At 46.6% G+C, this 16,292-nt stretch overlaps 1 protein-coding gene across 1 annotated transcript in view; it reads right to left on the bottom strand.

Moving 5' to 3' along the window:
• Positions 1-14,495: 14,495 nt before the first annotated feature.
• The window catches only part of pdcd11 (programmed cell death 11), a 43,809-nt gene continuing 42,012 nt past the window's right edge, over positions 14,496-16,292 (bottom strand). The window contains 2 exon segments of the mRNA XM_055646523.1: positions 14,496-14,962; positions 15,501-15,666. Coding sequence (XP_055502498.1) covers positions 14,791-14,962; positions 15,501-15,666 — 338 coding nt within the window. The 3' untranslated portion in view covers positions 14,496-14,790.

Below are 16,292 nucleotides of genomic sequence, written 5' to 3'. Positions count from 1 at the left end.
ATGCAACACCTGTCCCTATACCTACTCCCTCGACACTGCCCAAGGACCTTGTCAGTCTTTTCAGGTGAGGCAGAGGTTCACTTGCACCTCCTCCAACTCATCTACTGTATCCATTGTTCCAGGTGAGGACCTATATAATCGGCGAGACCAAGCCCAGGCTCAGCGATCGTTTCACTGAACACCTCACCTCGGTCTGCCTACACCCACCAAATCTCCCGGTTTTTAAACACTAACTCACCCTCCCATCCCCACAGTGAGCATTCTGTCCTGGGCCTCCTCCACTGTCAGAGTTAGCCCAGTGCAATTAGGAGGATCAGCAGCTCATATGTCGCTTGGGCTGCTTACACCGCAGCGGTGTAAATATTGATTTCTCTAACTTTAAGTAACCTTTGCTTTCCCTTTCTCGCCATCGGTCTTGACCCGGTACATCACCCATTCCTCGATCCACAGATGCTGCCTGTCCCGCTGAGTTACTCCAGCATTTTGTGTCTATCTTCAGTAGTGGGGGGCTTGATCTCGCCAACAACAACATTGGTGAGCAAAGGTCGATAAGTTGGAATGGATGCAGAGAAGATTAACAAGGCTGCTGCCAGGACTTTAGGGCCTGAGCCACAGTGAGAGGTTGTGCCGTTGATGAAGCCGAATTTTAGTTAAAAATATAAGAAGATATTAAATTGGCTTCTGGGCTATCTTACAGCTTATATTTAGTGTCAAATTAGGCTTGCCTCAGGTTGCGGTGTGTGTGAGATAATAAATCCTATAACTTTGTCTCCCAAGTGAGGAAGTGACAGAGAGGAAGAGAGACATAGCTGGTCACATCTTTGAAGTAAGATGCCATAAACCAAATGACCAATGTTTATGGGGGAGGAGGCAATAAAGGAAGAGAGAAATAGCTAGTCACATCTTTGTAAACAAATGGCCTATGTTTATGAGGGACCAAGTGACAGAGAGGAAGCAGCGAAAAAGCTAGGGTGGTCTATTTGGAGATAAAATGACCTAAAGCAAATGGCCAATGTTTTTAGTATATCATGCATTTGATATACTAAAATATCATATGCATTTCGTTGTCTCTGTACTGTACACTGACAATGACAATTAAAATTGAATCTGAATCTGAATCTGAATCTTGTACCATGTAAACAAAAGGTTAGATGTGATGCATTCTGTGGAAACCTTTTCCTGTACCTCTGACCATGACTAATGTCTGTGGAATGTGCTAAGGGGAAAAAAAACCCTATTTAAGGCAATGTAATTCTGTTGTTCGGAGAAGGTGGCTGAGCACAGTTAAGTGTCTACATTGGTCACTTAGCTGGAATTCTCGCTCCCTTCCATCGGCCGATGTTAAGTAAAGTTTTGAACTGGTCTACCAAACAGTTTGTGTGGTGTCTGTTTATTAAGAAGCGAACCTGGTTTAGTAGTTATAAAAGTAACTTTTTGACCATCTGGGACTTTATTCCTTGGAGCACAGGAGGCCAGACTCTCCCTACCTTCCATGGTGGAGACGAAGGTGATTCCTTGTGGGTCGGTGTTGGTGGAGACGGCCCTGTAGAAGGAGCGTAGCTTTTCGTTCACCTCAAAGTCGTAAAGCCAACGGCCTTGGTTGGTTACTGGGGAGACGGAGCCCTAACTCACACACCCCCCACCCCCTTGATTAGCAAGGGAATCAAAGGTTATAGGGAGAAGGCAGGAGAATGGGATTGTGAGGGAAAAATAGATCAGCCATGATTTTACTTCGGAGTCACGTGAGTGACTACGTGAAGAAGGCCATCCAGGCGCACGTGCGTCACGCATTGCGCTGCAACCGCGGTAGGAGGACAGACCTCCAAGCGGTGAATGAAAGAAAACCTGAACGTAAGTATTTTACTTTCATTTTAGGCTGTTTTTCTCCGGAGACTGCGTGCAGAGACACAGGCAAGTCTTATGTATGGAGAAAGGTGGGAGGAAGAATAGTAAGCGCACCGCAGTAAGCACTCAATAAGACAAAGAGTCTGAGAGTAGCGGGCGCCCGACTAAAAAGTCGATTGTAAAGAAATAACTATTTTACACGGGGGGAAAAAGTCCCGTTGAAACTCCCACAGGGAGCAAGACCATAAAGAAATAACAGGCCTGGAAGACTCGGAGGAGTCTGAACTATAGAATTTATAAACTGGAATTCCTCATGGGTAAAAACAAACTCCAGAAGGAGTGTAAAAAACGCGAGCTTAAAGAGCAACCGCATGGAACACCCAGAAGAGGTCTGGGAAACGTTGGCCCAGATTTGAGCCAGCGACTGAAATGCCTGATGATAAAGATGAATATATGGGCTGACCTGACACGGAGGCAGCACCAGAAATGTCTGAAAGATAATACAGATGTTGGTCTACACGAGACCCAAAATATGGAGCAGCACCCAAAGGTGGGCTGCCAATATACAGCTCAATGGAAGAGCTTGACGTACCCCAAAGAGGGACAAAAAAGCGTAGGCCTATCATAGAGCCATCGCATGAAATACCTGATATGAAAATCCAGGTGAAACCCATTATGAGGAGGAATATCCAGAATACTCTGATAACGAATCAGTTGAGGACCAGAGCTCAATGCAAAAAAAGAAAAGTGCCAGGGCTGGCCCAAAAGTTCTCTAGTCCCACAAACAAGGAAAAACCTCTATCAGAGGAGATAGCAGAGAGTATAAATTACCTGATTCCCCATCATTTGGAAGACCAACGATGGATGAAATTGAGGACAAATATAAAAACCCGCAGAACTGTGCTCGTTTAGGAGTTCCAGCTATTAACAAAGAAGTGTGGAATTATATGGGCACTGCAGTAAGGTCTCAAGAAATTAGATTACAGCGAGTATTAAAATTAATGGGGTCAAGCATTATGGCATTTTCCAGAGATCTGGAAGAAGGAAATGTGACAACATCACAACAGGATGTGATGGGAATGATGTGTAATGCACATTTTGGAGTAACTCTGTGATAAGACCTAACATACATCCTAAGTTTGCAGGGTTTTGTAAACCATCTAATATATAATTGCCACACTTACTCTTTGGAGTGGGGCTTGCCAAAAAACTGAAGGTTCTCAACGAAGAATCAACAATCATCGGGATGATGAAGCCACCGATGTTTGGCAGCACAGCTAGAAGGCAATGTCCATACCGAAGGGGAACTCGTGAAGGAACAAGTCGCTCGTACTCGCATACAAGATATGGGCATACAACCCCAGGACGTGGAGGACATGGTATTTCCACAAGGGGCAAGGTACGGAAAGTGACACCAGTAAACCCTGAGGTAGATGGTTCTGGTTCTGAAAGAAACATATCAGATGTGTCCTACTTACAAATTGGGGATAGGTTACAATTCTTTTTAAAAGAATAGAAGCTAATAACATCTGATGCATATATACTGTGCAGTATAATGGGGTTTAGAATTGAATTTTACCAGAATGACAATCCCCCTACTCAACATACACCAAAACGAATACATTATTTCTCTAAAGAAGGGATTGGAATAATTCAAATAGAAATTGAGATTTTGAGTAAAAAAGGGGTAATAAAGAAAACAACATCAAAACCATCAGTTTATATCTAGTATTTTCTCTAGACCAAAAAAGGATGGGGGTAGTAGGATCATTTTAGACCTCACGTCTTAATCCTTTTGTACAGTATAAACATTTCAAAATGGAGACTTTTACTAATGCTTTGCAATTAATTTCAACAGAATGCTATATGGCAAGCATAGATCTCCAAGATGCATATTACTCTGTGGCCGTGCATGTTAAACATCGCAGATATTTGAAATTGTCTGGATGAGTCAATTGTGGCAATTCAAAGCATTGCCTAATGGTTAAACGTCAGCTCCCAGATTGTTTACAAAACTGCTGAAACCAATCTTAGCATTGATAAGAGCTCAAGGCCATTTGATAATGGCTTATTTGGATGACATTTTAATTGTGGGAGATACTGAAGCCATGGCAACAGCCTCAAAAAAAGTAAAACTTACATTTCAAAAAATGGGATTTGTGATTCACCCAGAGAAATCCAGATTGACACCTAACAAAATAATTGATTACTTGGGGGTTCACTATTAACTCAGGCCACATGATAGTGAGTTTACCCAAGGACAAAAAGCTGCAATTGATTGAGGGTTGTAATGAGCTAATTGCAGGCAAACATCCATCAATCAGGAAAGTAGCAGGTCTAATGGGCAAGTTAATTGCTTCATTTCCAGCTGTTCAGCTTGGACCACTGCATTATCAGCAGCTGCAGAGAGCAAAGATTGCAGCATTGAAAAGACATGCTGGACATTTCGATAACTATACAACTGCCTAACACAGCAATTGAGGATAGAAAATAGTGGATTAAAAATGTGGATTGCTCTTACAGGAAAATTCGGATTGAATCACTAGCTACCATTTTACAAACAGATGCAAGTGCACTGGGATGGGGAGCAGCGGATGCCATCTCAAGCTGTGGAGATAGATGGAATGCAGAGGAAGAATCTTTGCTCGAGACACATGGCATTCATTATCTGGAATTACTAAGTGTATTGCATGGGTTGAAAGCCCTTTGCCGAAAGGTACAACATTTGCATGTACAGGTTCAGATTGACAACACTACGGCAGTGGCATATGTCAATCACATGGGTTGAATCAAGTCAGAAGCATGTGACAGAACGGCAAACATGATTTGGCACTGGTGCATTGAGAAAGATATTAGGTTTTCTGCAATTTACCTACCAGGTAAATTCAACATAATTGCAGATATTAGATCATGAAATGTCAATGACAATAAAGAATGGATGGTAAATCGTGACATTTTCCACAAAATTGTGAAAAAATTTGGGTAGATGAGTTTACGTTAAATTGGGGTGGAATGTTTTGTATGCATTTCCTCCTTTTTGTCTCATCAATAGGTGTCTACAGAAGATCAAACAAGATTATGCTTCAGGATTGTTGGTGGTTCCAGATGGGCCCACACAAACATGGTATCCATTAGGGTTACAAATGGTGACTGAACCCATTATGGATGTCTTTAGACAAGAAAACCTACTTGTGCACCCTGTAACTGGTGAATTTCATCCTTTACATGATCATATTGATTTATTGATTTGCAGATTCTAAAAAGTACCTAGAAGCAGTACATTACACAAGTTAAGGATAGACAGAATGGGAATGAAAACAGAGGAAATTACCTTCTATGTCTATGACCTGCTAAAACAGAGCAGACCAGGAGTCTCGGGGTGTAAATTGATTTTCAGCATATCCTGCAGATCAAATAATTTATGTAGTTACATATTTAAAATACTACATTGAGGCTACCAAACATCTTAGAGGTGTAGAATCTGGATTATTGATCAGCCATAAAAAGTCACACAAAAAAGTGACAACACAAACAATTTCAAGATGGCTGAAGAAGGTGCTATTGGATGCAGGAATTGATACTCACAAATTTAAATCTCATTCCACCAGGGTGGCAGCAACATTGGCGGCCAAGGTTTTGGACGTTCCAATAGACCATATCCTTGCGGCCGCAGGTTGGGAAAATGAAAGGATGTTGCACAAGTATTATCACAAAGAAATTGCAGACCTTGATGTATTTGGTGGTACTGTTTTGAATTCAGTATTAAATGGCTCTAGAGATTAAAATGGGACACATAATGTTTTACCATAAATAAACCATTAATTAATTAAACAAGTATGATGGTTTGCATGTTATTGACTGTTTTTCACTCATAGAGTCAAGCAAAATGCAGTGATACGCCGGAACCCAATCTACGGCCTGAAATCACAGAAGTTTTAAAATCTTCACGTGGTCACTCACGTGACTCCGAAGTTAAATAGTAAGATTAAACGAGAACTTACCAGTTTGAAGTTTGATCTTTATTGTATGAGGAGTTACGTCAAGGGACTACGTGCCCTCCGCTCCCACCCTAATAAGATCAAAGGTAAGTTAAGTTTCTATCACGTAGCTTACTATTATGCTTCAGAGTATATCATCTGTGATTTCACACCGCTGCTTTGAAGTTTGACGCGCATGCGCCTGGACGGCCTTCTTCACGTAGTCCCTCAACGTAACTCCTCATAAAATAAAGATCAAACTTCAAACTGGTAAGCTCTCATTTAATCTTACCATTAAATTGTAGATTAATTGGCCTCCGTAAACTGCCCCCGGTGCAGATGTGAAAGTGGGAGGAAGGAACTGCAGATGCTGATTTAAAACGAAGATAGACACAGAATGCTGGAGTAACTCAGCGGGACAGGCAGTATCTCTGGAGAGAAGGAATAGGTGATGTTTTGGGTCCAGACACTTCTTCAGACATTGCAGGGGTGGGAAGAGCGCTTGTAGATTTCCACCATTCTGATTTAGTTTAGTTTAGTTTAGTGTGACGTGTACCGAGATGCAGTGAAAAGCTTTTGTTGCGTGTTATCCAGTCAGCAGAAAGACAATCCATGCCCCCCCCCCCCCCCCCCCCCCCCCACCCACTCCCCCCCTGTCAGTGTGAAGAAGGGTCACAACCATGGTCTCCAGGGATGCTCCCTGACCCGCTGAGTAACTCCAATATTTTGTGTCTATTCTCGGTAAACAGGTCCCTGTTTCTACATTTTGAGGAAGTGGTTGCTGTCCTGACACCATATTACTAAGTCCTCTGTCTCGTTCCAATACTCCGTCTAATCTTTGTTTGATACCCGGGCCACCACAGTGATGTACACTGCAAACGGCAAATTGCAGAAGGAGTTAGAGAAGGACTTGGCCGCACAGTCATCAGGGTTTAGTTATTAAATTATACATCTGAAGTTCATACATTCACTAGTTATAGGAGGAGAATCAGGCCATTCGGCCCATCGATTCCACTCCGCCATTCATTCATGGCTGATCTATCTTTCCCTCTTAACCCCATTCTCCCGCCTTCTCCCAAGAACGTACTAACTAAGAATCTATCTGTCTCTACCCTATTGACATGCCTCCACAGCCTTCTGAACACACATCCTTGTGGGGCACAACCTATATCAGATTTCAAACCTCACAGACACACCACCTGTCTTTGTTACCTGCCCTCGCGTTTCATCCCCACTGATGTGCTGCTGCTGGCTTCCATCCAATAGCATTCTTTACATGTTCTTTCTTGACACTGACTCATTGCCCACAAATCATCTGTCGACCTTTATTTTGACATTGTGAGTTTCAAATTACCGGAATCCTTTCACAACCAACCTCTCATAACTAATTTCCAAGGTTCCCAGCTGCTTTGAAAGGGCATGAATGATACAAGTTCCCAAGAAGTGTAATGAGGCATGCGCGAATGATGACAGATCGGTGGCACTAATATCTGGGGTGCTGAAGTGTTTTGAGATGTTGGTTATGACACATATCAACTCCTTCCTCAACAAGAACCTGGACCCACTACAATTTGCCCACTGCCACAATAGACCCACAGGGGGTGTGATCTCGCTAGTTCTGCACTCTTCACTGGACCACTTGGACAATAAGAACGCATCAACTGTAGCTGGCACTCAACACCATTATCTCCAAGCTTATCATCAAACTCAGAGAACTGGGTCTATGTACATCTTTATGCAACTGGATCTTCAACTTCCTCACTGGCAGACCGCAATCTGGACCAATTGGCGACAACACTTCCTCACCGATTACTCACCACAGGGGCACCTCAAGGATCTTTGTTCAGTCATGTGCTCTACTTACACCATATCCACGACTGTGTAGCCAGTCTCATGTTTACATCTGCTGAAGACGCTATCGTTGTTGGACAAATAATGAATAATGGTGAGTCAGAGGATGGGAGGGAGATTGATATTGTGATTCAATGGTGCCAGAACAACAATTTTGCTTTCAACATTAACTCCGTCTCATCATTGTTTGATACCCGGACCACCGCAGTGATGTACACTACAAATGGCAAATTGCAGATGGAATTGGAGCAGAACCTGGCCGCACAGTCATCAGTGTCTAGTTATTCAATTATACAACTGAAATTCTTATGTTCATTAGTTATAGGAGCAGGATTAGGCCATTCGGCCCATCGAGTCCACTCCGCCATTCAATCATGGATTATCTATCTTTCCCTCTTAACCCCATTCTCCTGCCTTCTCTCAAGAACCTCTGACACCCGTACTTACTAAGAATCTATCTGTCTCTACCCTAAAAATATCCATTGACTTCCCTCCACAGCCTTCGGAACACACATCTTTGTGGGGCACAACCTATATCAAAATTCAACCCTCACAGTCACACCATCCTCTTTGATACCTGTTCTCGCGTTTCCTTCAGCCTGCATCCCCACTGATGTTAGGAAGGAACTGCGGATGCTGGTTTACACCGAAAATAGACACTACAGGCAGCAGATCTGGAGAGAATGAATGGGTGACATTTCGGGTCGAGACCCTTCTTCAGACAATGTTACCTCTCTGCTCCCCTTTAGATAGCTGCCGGAAGGGAGAGTGGACGCTGGCGCGCTTTAGCTGCCGCTGCTCTCTCTTCATATTGTGTTTTGGATTTTTGTCTTTGGGTTGAATTCTGTCTTTAATTTGTGTACTGGTGATATCTTTACTATTTATTTCATTCCGCTTACATGTTTTTACTCTCTTTGCTAAATTTTGTAAGGTGTCCTTGGGACTCTTGAAAGGCGCCCATAAATAAAATGTATTATTATTATTAGATATGCCGTTGGGATTGTCCCCGCCCCTCGTCATTCTTTTACATGGACACATAGAAAATAGTCGCAGGACTAGGACATTCGGCCCCTCGAGCCAGCACCACCATTCAATATGATCATAGCTGAACATCCAAAATTAGTACCCCCTTCCTGTTTTTTCCCGCATATCCATTGATTCCGTATCCATTGATTCTAAGAGCTAAATCCAACTAGTCGTGAGCATGTGCTGTGAATCTCTGTTTACTTTACTTTAGACTTTGGAAAATACAGTGTGAGAACAAGCCCTTTGGCCCACCAAGTCTGCAATCAGCGATCACCCGTGCACTAACAGTATCCTGCACACTGTGGATAATTTTACCAAAGTCTACAAACCTACAAACCTGCATGTTTTTGAAGTGTGGGAGGAAACTGGAGCATCCGAAGGGAAACCCCATGTGGTCACGGAGAACGTGCAAACTCCGTACAGACAGCACCCATAGTCGGGGTGGAAGCCGGGTCTCTGTTTCCTGTAAGGCAGCAACTCTACCGCTGCGACACTGTTCCTCCACACCGTTTGCTTTCACATTATCCAAACAACATGTGGATCAATCATATTGAAATATATTTCCCATTTCTCCCGTATTCTGCAGGAGGATGAGCACCAGTGGGTGGAGGCAGCCTGCAGCTTGAGGTGTTCTTGTTGAATGTGAAAGCAGTGTTGTAATCTGAGTGTGTGAATGTAGTGATGGCCAGTGCACCTTCTTCAGCGTGTTATCTTCGTGTTTCAGCCTGTCTGCCTCTCTGTCGGGCCTTGTTCAATATCAGCACGTCACTGATTACTCCGTCATCGACAACAGAATCTACCAGGAGAATATACCCAAGGGAAAGCTGGTGACGGTGAAAGTACTGAGGTAGGAGTTGGCTGGGAATGTGGGCAGATGTGGCTGAGTCTCCAACTATCCACTGGACTAAAAAGGTGATGCCTTAACCTGCCCGTTGGCTTTAGGAGATCCTTCATAGGTTAGTGAGAATCCAGGACTTGCCATTCAGATGTATTCAGTCAAAGGTTTGAGGAGAAACAAAGTGCACAGTGCTGGAGGTCCTCAGCGGGTCAGGCAACATGTGCGGAGGGAATGGACAGATGATATTTGCATCAGTCTGAGGAAAGGTCCTGACCCGAAACATCATCTGTCCATTCCCTCCGCAGATGCCGCCTGACCCGCTGAGTTCCTCCAACACTTGGCGTTGTGTTTATCCTCAAAATTGTGATTCTGAACATCTCTCCGTAACCTGCCACCACAAGGTGATCAGTTAGTTGAAGGACATAATTTCTGTGATATTCTAGTCATTTCTGGGCATCCTCTCCAGTATCTCCTGAGGAAGCACCTGAGTGTTTTAACGCGGCACGGTGTGTAGCGGGTTCTCCAGGTGGCTGTGCAGCCTTGAGTGTGATTCTCTTTTGTGCTTTCTCCACAGCACAGACGTGCAGTCTGGCCACGTGGGTCTCTCGCTGCTCCCTGCAGATACCAGGAACCCAGACATGCTGCCGGAGTCGCTGGGCTTGTCGCGCAAGGAGCCGAATGAAAAGGAGAGCGGGACCACCGAACGCGGGAAACGCAAGCGGAGAGATTCAGAGCGGGAGCAGGTGCTGAACTCTGCTGGAATTGGTTTAGTTTTGCTCTTAGTTAAATGGTTGAGGTGCGGAGTGGTACAGCAGGTAGTGCTGCTGCCTTGCAACTCCACCTTGGGCGCTGTCTGTCTGGAGTCTGCACGTTCTCCCTGCGACCGCGTGGGTTTCCCTCGAGTGCTCCAGTTTCCTCCCAGATCCCAAAGACGTGTGGGGACAGGGGGTGACATTAACCCTTGTGTTGGTTCTTGTGTGTTCCTTGTGTAGGGCACGTGATGGGGAATCTGTCGCTGGGGAATGGGAATAATGGGATTGCAGAGTTGGTGTAAACCTTGGACTGAATGGCCTCTATTCATGAGCTGCTGCCTGGCCTGCTGAGCATTTCCAGCATTTTCTTGTTTATTTCCTTCACTTTGGTCCAACATAACTTGACAGGCATCAGGTAAACCTCCCTTCATTTGTATTGGCTCCAAGCCAGCTTCTTCTCAGAACTGATGTTCTCCAATCTGAGGACATTGCCCCACCCCCACCCAGGGCCTCCTCCCTGTGGCCCTGTGGTATGTACTTGTCACTCAACTGATGAGTGCATTCTGTGGGGAAGTGCTAGTGCTTGGTCTTGTGCCAAAGATCTGGGTTCGTTCCTGACTAAGGGTGCGGTCTGTGGAGTTTGTACGTTCTCCCTGTGACCAGGTAGATAATTCGGTGCTCCGGTTTCCTCCCACATTCCAAAGACGTGTAGGTTTGTAGGTTAATTGACTTTGACTGCTCCCTTCAGTCCTTGCATCTAGTGCTCACAATCACATAACTGTATAGTACAGGCATAGGCCCTTCAGCCCAGCATGTCCATGCCAACCAAACTGGAATACTGGGCTTGTCCCATTTGCCTGCATTTGGCCCATATCCCTCTTATCCCTTCCTGTCAATATATCTGTCTGAATGTCTTTTAAATTACATCTGCTTCTATAACTTCCTCTGGCAGCTCATTCCAGATACGTACAACCCTCTGAGTGAAAACTTTGCCCCTGAGGTCCCTCTAAAATCTCTCCCATTTCACCTTAAGCCTGTACCCTCTAGTTTTAGAATTCTCTGCTGGGGGAAAAGATTGTGAGCATTTACTTTATCCATGCCCCTCATGATCTTGTTCACCTCAACAAGGTCACCCCTCAGCCTCCTACACTCCATAGGGAAAACATCCCAGCCTATCCAACCTCATCCTGTAACTCAAGCCCGCAAGCCCAGGTAACAGTTTGAAGAATCTCATCTGCACCCTCTCCAACTTAATCCATTCTGATGTACGAGTTCCTCTCTAATCACCTCCCTGTAATGTGGAAAGTCCTGCAGCTTCTCCCCTCTCTGTGGCTGCTGCCCCATCTCCCCCAGAATCCACAATCCTTCATGCTCCACTGAAGCCCATTTAAAACCTGCTCACCATTGTGAAGTGAGAGAGGTGGCACCTAATGCAGGCACAGCAGGATGCTTCAAACAGCTCTGGGTCTGGTGATTTATCTATTATTGTGTATCTATTCCAGTTTTAATATTAACCAGGACACTGGGGGGAAAGTAGTAGTTGTCAGCAGTGAAGCCCCCCCCCTCAGTCCTACGTTGCAACTTTGACCAAGATTGTGTGCTTTGGTCTCTGGTGTAGGATTCAAGCCCACATCCCTGTACCATGAGCTGCAGCGGTGCCCAAGCTGCCTATCCACTATACGCGAGGCCACTGGGGACAGATTCGTTGCCCTGTGTTATGCATCAGTTGGAGCAATGTCCTGGCTTGTCAGCTTGTGGAAGCCAGGGAGGGGGGAGGGGGGAGCAGAGTTGGGACTCTCAGCCCTAAAGCCACGGTCGCCAGACTCCAGCTGCCCAGCGGCTTTGCTTGGACAAAGCTTGGCAGGCAATAGGTGCTGATACACGTGATGGTGAAGCATTCTTGAATTTATCTAATCAGGGAAGGGACAGGAATGTGCAGAGGTCATCCGTGATGGCAGATGGACAACTCTTGCCCCAACCTCTTGTGTTGCTCTTCTCAACATCACCATGACCTTGTGCAAAAGTGAGGTTCCCGACCCGAAGTGTCACCCATCCTTTTTCTCCAAAGATGCTGCCTGATCCGCTGAATTACTCCAGCACTGTGTGTCTTTCTTCATCACCATGACCTTGTCCTGCTGCAAGATAATTCTTTGGAGAGTCCTTGAAAGATAATTCAAATTGAATGCAAATTGTAACTCGGAAAATGTCTAGGTCATTATAAAACCAATTTAAACAAATTATCATTTAAATTAAAACAAACTAAATCATCATTCAGTCAACAACTGGAGCAAAATCCCACCCTTAAGTCCAATGTGACTTCCACTGGATGTTAAATGGGCTTGAGGGCTTGAGTTACAAGGAGAGGTTGGATAGGCTGAGAATTGTTTTTCTCCCTGGAGCATAGGAAACTGAGGGGTGACCTTATTCAGGTGTCCAAGGTCACAAGGGGCCTGGACAAAGTGAACTCACAGTCTTTATCCCAGGGTAGAGGATTCTATAGCTAGAGGGCATATGGTTAAGGTGAGAGGGGAGAGAGTTGAGGGATCTCAGAGGCAACTTTTTCACTCAGAGGGTTGTCCGTATCTGGAATGAGATGCCAGAGGAAGCTATAGAAGTGGATACAATTACAATGTTTAAAATCCATTTGGACTGAAAAAAGGATAGGAAAGGTTTAGAGGAATACTAGACTAAGTGGGACCCGTTGGGTCCCAGCATCACACGGGAGGGCTGGTCCCCCAACGCAATATTCCACCTCTCCACCAATTCCAATATTGGTGGCCAGTGGGGGTTTCTGGAGCGCTAGTATGGGTGTTGTGGGCTGAAGGGACAGGTTTCCAGAGGGCTAGTATGAACATTGTGCAGCGCATCTTCCTGGAGATGGGGAGGGTGAGCTGAGTCGAGGCTGCGGCCCCCACTTCCCGCCGGACCCCCGCGCCGAGTCGGACTCTCAGCCCAAGCTCTTCGGGATCACTGACGGCGAGGCCATGAACAAACTGTTGCGGGACTGGCACATCCACAAGCCGCCCCTGAACGTGGCGCCCGCCCCCCGCCCGTCCCGGTGGTCCCGACCGGCAGTTGCCCGTCGCCAAGATCAACAACGGCAGCCAGGTCCGTTGGGAGAAGGTGGTCTTCTGCAGCAAGGTCTGAGCCTGGTCCCCACAGCCATCTACACCCACCCCCTCGCTGGCACTTGATTAGAAGCCTCATTTACACCCTGGCCCAATCTCATTCACCAGTCAGAACCACCCAGCACGGAAACAGACCATTTGCTCCAACTTGCATATGCCAACCAAGATGCCTCATCTAAGCTAGTCCCTTTCGCCAATGTTTGCCCATAGACCTCCAACCTTTTTATATCCATACCCGTCTTTCAAATGTTATCGTACCATATCATTACCTTGTTATAGGGAAGAGCAAGAGCATAGATGGCAGGAGTGGTTTAGAGGGTTATAGGTCAATTGTAAGCACATGTATCAACTTGATTGGCATGGAAAACCAGGGGCCAGTCTTGGAATAACCAGGGGCCACAGTCCTAGAATAAGGGGGAGGCCATTTAAGACTGAGGTGAGAAAAAACGTTTTCACCCAGTTGTGAATTTGTGGAATTCCCTGCCACAGAGGGCAGTGGAGGCCAAATCACTGGATGGATTTAACAGAGAGTTAGATAGAGCTCGAGGGGCTAGTGGAATCAAGGGATATGGGAGAAGGCAGGCACGGGTTATTGATTGGGGACGATCAGCCATGATCACAATGAATGGCGGTGCTGGCTCAAAGGGCCGAATGACATCCTCCTGCACCTAGTTTCTATGAAAAAGCCATTCCCTCTCCAGTCAGGCAGAAGACACACAACTTTCAAAGCTTGTAGCACCAGATTCAGGAGCCGAGGCAGGTAAATTTTAAGACATTTGGACAGGAAAGAACTATTCAGACCACTGAACAGTCTCCAACAAGCTTGGGGCAGTCCTGATCTTCCAACCTACCTCATTGCAGACACTGGACTTTATTTCTAGCTGCACCTCCTCTGTAGTTGTAACAATAGGTCTGCATGGTTTGACTATCCCATGTACAGTGTGATTTGACTGGACAGCATCACACAACAGACAATAATAAACCAACACATCAGCTTTATTACAGCGTCACACAGCACTGGCCTTGCCCTGGGACGCCTCCCCCCCAGTGAACAGACCCCCCCCCCCCCCCCCCCCCCCCCCCCCGCAACTGCGACTGCGAGCTGCGACTGTGGCCAATATGGGATGTCACTGGGGTCCCGCTCTTCCTGCAGCTTCAGCCATAGAACCATCTGTGCAGAGTCGGTGCTCCTCCCCCCAGCCGAGACCATCCCTTGGGAAGCCGGCCAGTCACAGCGGAGAAGACAAACGGATGAGGCGCAGCATCAGGGCAGATTCGGCCCGGAGGCTCCACCTCACCGGGAGATCGGCCCGGCCCGTCTGGGGGTCCAATGTACAGAGGGCGCCGGTGGAAGGGCAGGCGGGCAGGCAAGGCTAGCTCCCTTCCATCGAGCCGCGCGACTCCACGTACGCCAGAGCCTTCTCCTTGACGGCCCGCACCCGCTCCGCGCTGCCCTGCTTCCTCTCGTAGTCCAGGTAGCGCTTGAAGAAAAACTTGATCTTCTTGGGAGCTGCCTTGAGGTGCACGGCTCTGTCCAGGATATGTCTAGAGCAGTGTGGGCAAGAGACCAGAGGGGGGGGGGGGGGGGGGGGAAGACAGGGGGAGAGCATGGCGAGTGGAGGATGCGGGTGGTGGGGAAATAAGTGGGAGAATGGGAGAGAAGGTTAGATTTAGAGTCACACAGCACGGACACAGAGGGTGGTGGGCATATGCAACCATCTGTCAGTGGGGGTAGTAGACGGAGGTACATTTTAAGACATTTGGCCAAGTACATGAATGGAAATGTTTAGAAGCATATGGGTCAAACGCTGTGACCAAGATATCACATCTTAGCTAGCCCCATTTGCCTGTGTTTATGCCGTATCACTAATCCGTTCCTTGTACTTGTCCAATGTCTCTTAAATGTTGTTTATAGCACCTGCCGCAACTAGCTCGTCTGCCAGCTTGTTCCATATACCCACCACCCTCTCGCACCTTACACCTATGCCCCCCCTAGCCAGAGCCTAACTCTCGGCATTCAATGAAGTCTTCTGGGAACCTCCCCTCTTTTTCCTCACCCTGTCCCCTTCCAGACAGGACATACCTGACCTCCTCCTGGGTGCCGTACTTCACCACCATGTCGATGTAGACAGACCACAGGTCCGTGCGCTTTGGGTAGCTGCTCAGCGTGTTCTCAAACATGGCCTTGGCCCGCTCCGTGTCTCCCATCCGGAACTCCAGCTGTGCAAACTTGGCGATCACGTCAACATCTGGAACGGCGCAAACAGAAGCAACACACACACACAGATCAGTACAGCACAGGAGCACGGCATTCTGCCCACAACGTCCGTTCCCAAAATGATGCCACTCTTTAGCAGCAGTGGCACCACTGGTGGAGCTTTCGGCTCAGTTCCAGAGACCAGCGTTGAAGTTCAAGTCAAGTTGCATTTATTGTCGATCCTGACCTCAGGCGGTCTGTGTGTGTGTGTGTGTGTGTGTGTGTGTGTGTGTGTGTGTGTGTGTGTGTGTGTGTGTGTGCGCGCGCGCGTGCGTGCGTGTGTGTGGAGTTTGCCCATTCCCTCTGTGATCACATGGGCTTCCTCCGGGCGCTCTGGTTTACTCCCTCAACCCAAAGATGTGCGGGTCTGTATGTTAATTGGCCCTCTGTAAATTGCCGCTAATGTTTCGGGTGGATGAGCAACTTGGATAATATGGAACAGATGATTGCTGGTCGAATGAACTTGTTGGACCAAAGGACCCATTTCAATGTTGTATCTCTTAACTAAACTAAATTATTCTCCTCTACCTGCTCATGATCCATATCTCTTCCCTCCATATCCATGTACCTATCTAAAAGCCTCTTAAAAAACAGACATGGATTTGAGATAAGCCGGGA

Source organism: Leucoraja erinacea, chromosome 15 (assembly GCF_028641065.1).
Source record: "Leucoraja erinacea ecotype New England chromosome 15, Leri_hhj_1, whole genome shotgun sequence".
Lineage (NCBI taxonomy): Eukaryota > Metazoa > Chordata > Chondrichthyes > Rajiformes > Rajidae > Leucoraja > Leucoraja erinaceus.
Note: the sequence above shows the minus strand (reverse complement) of the source record. Positions and strands in the feature narration are given on the sequence as shown.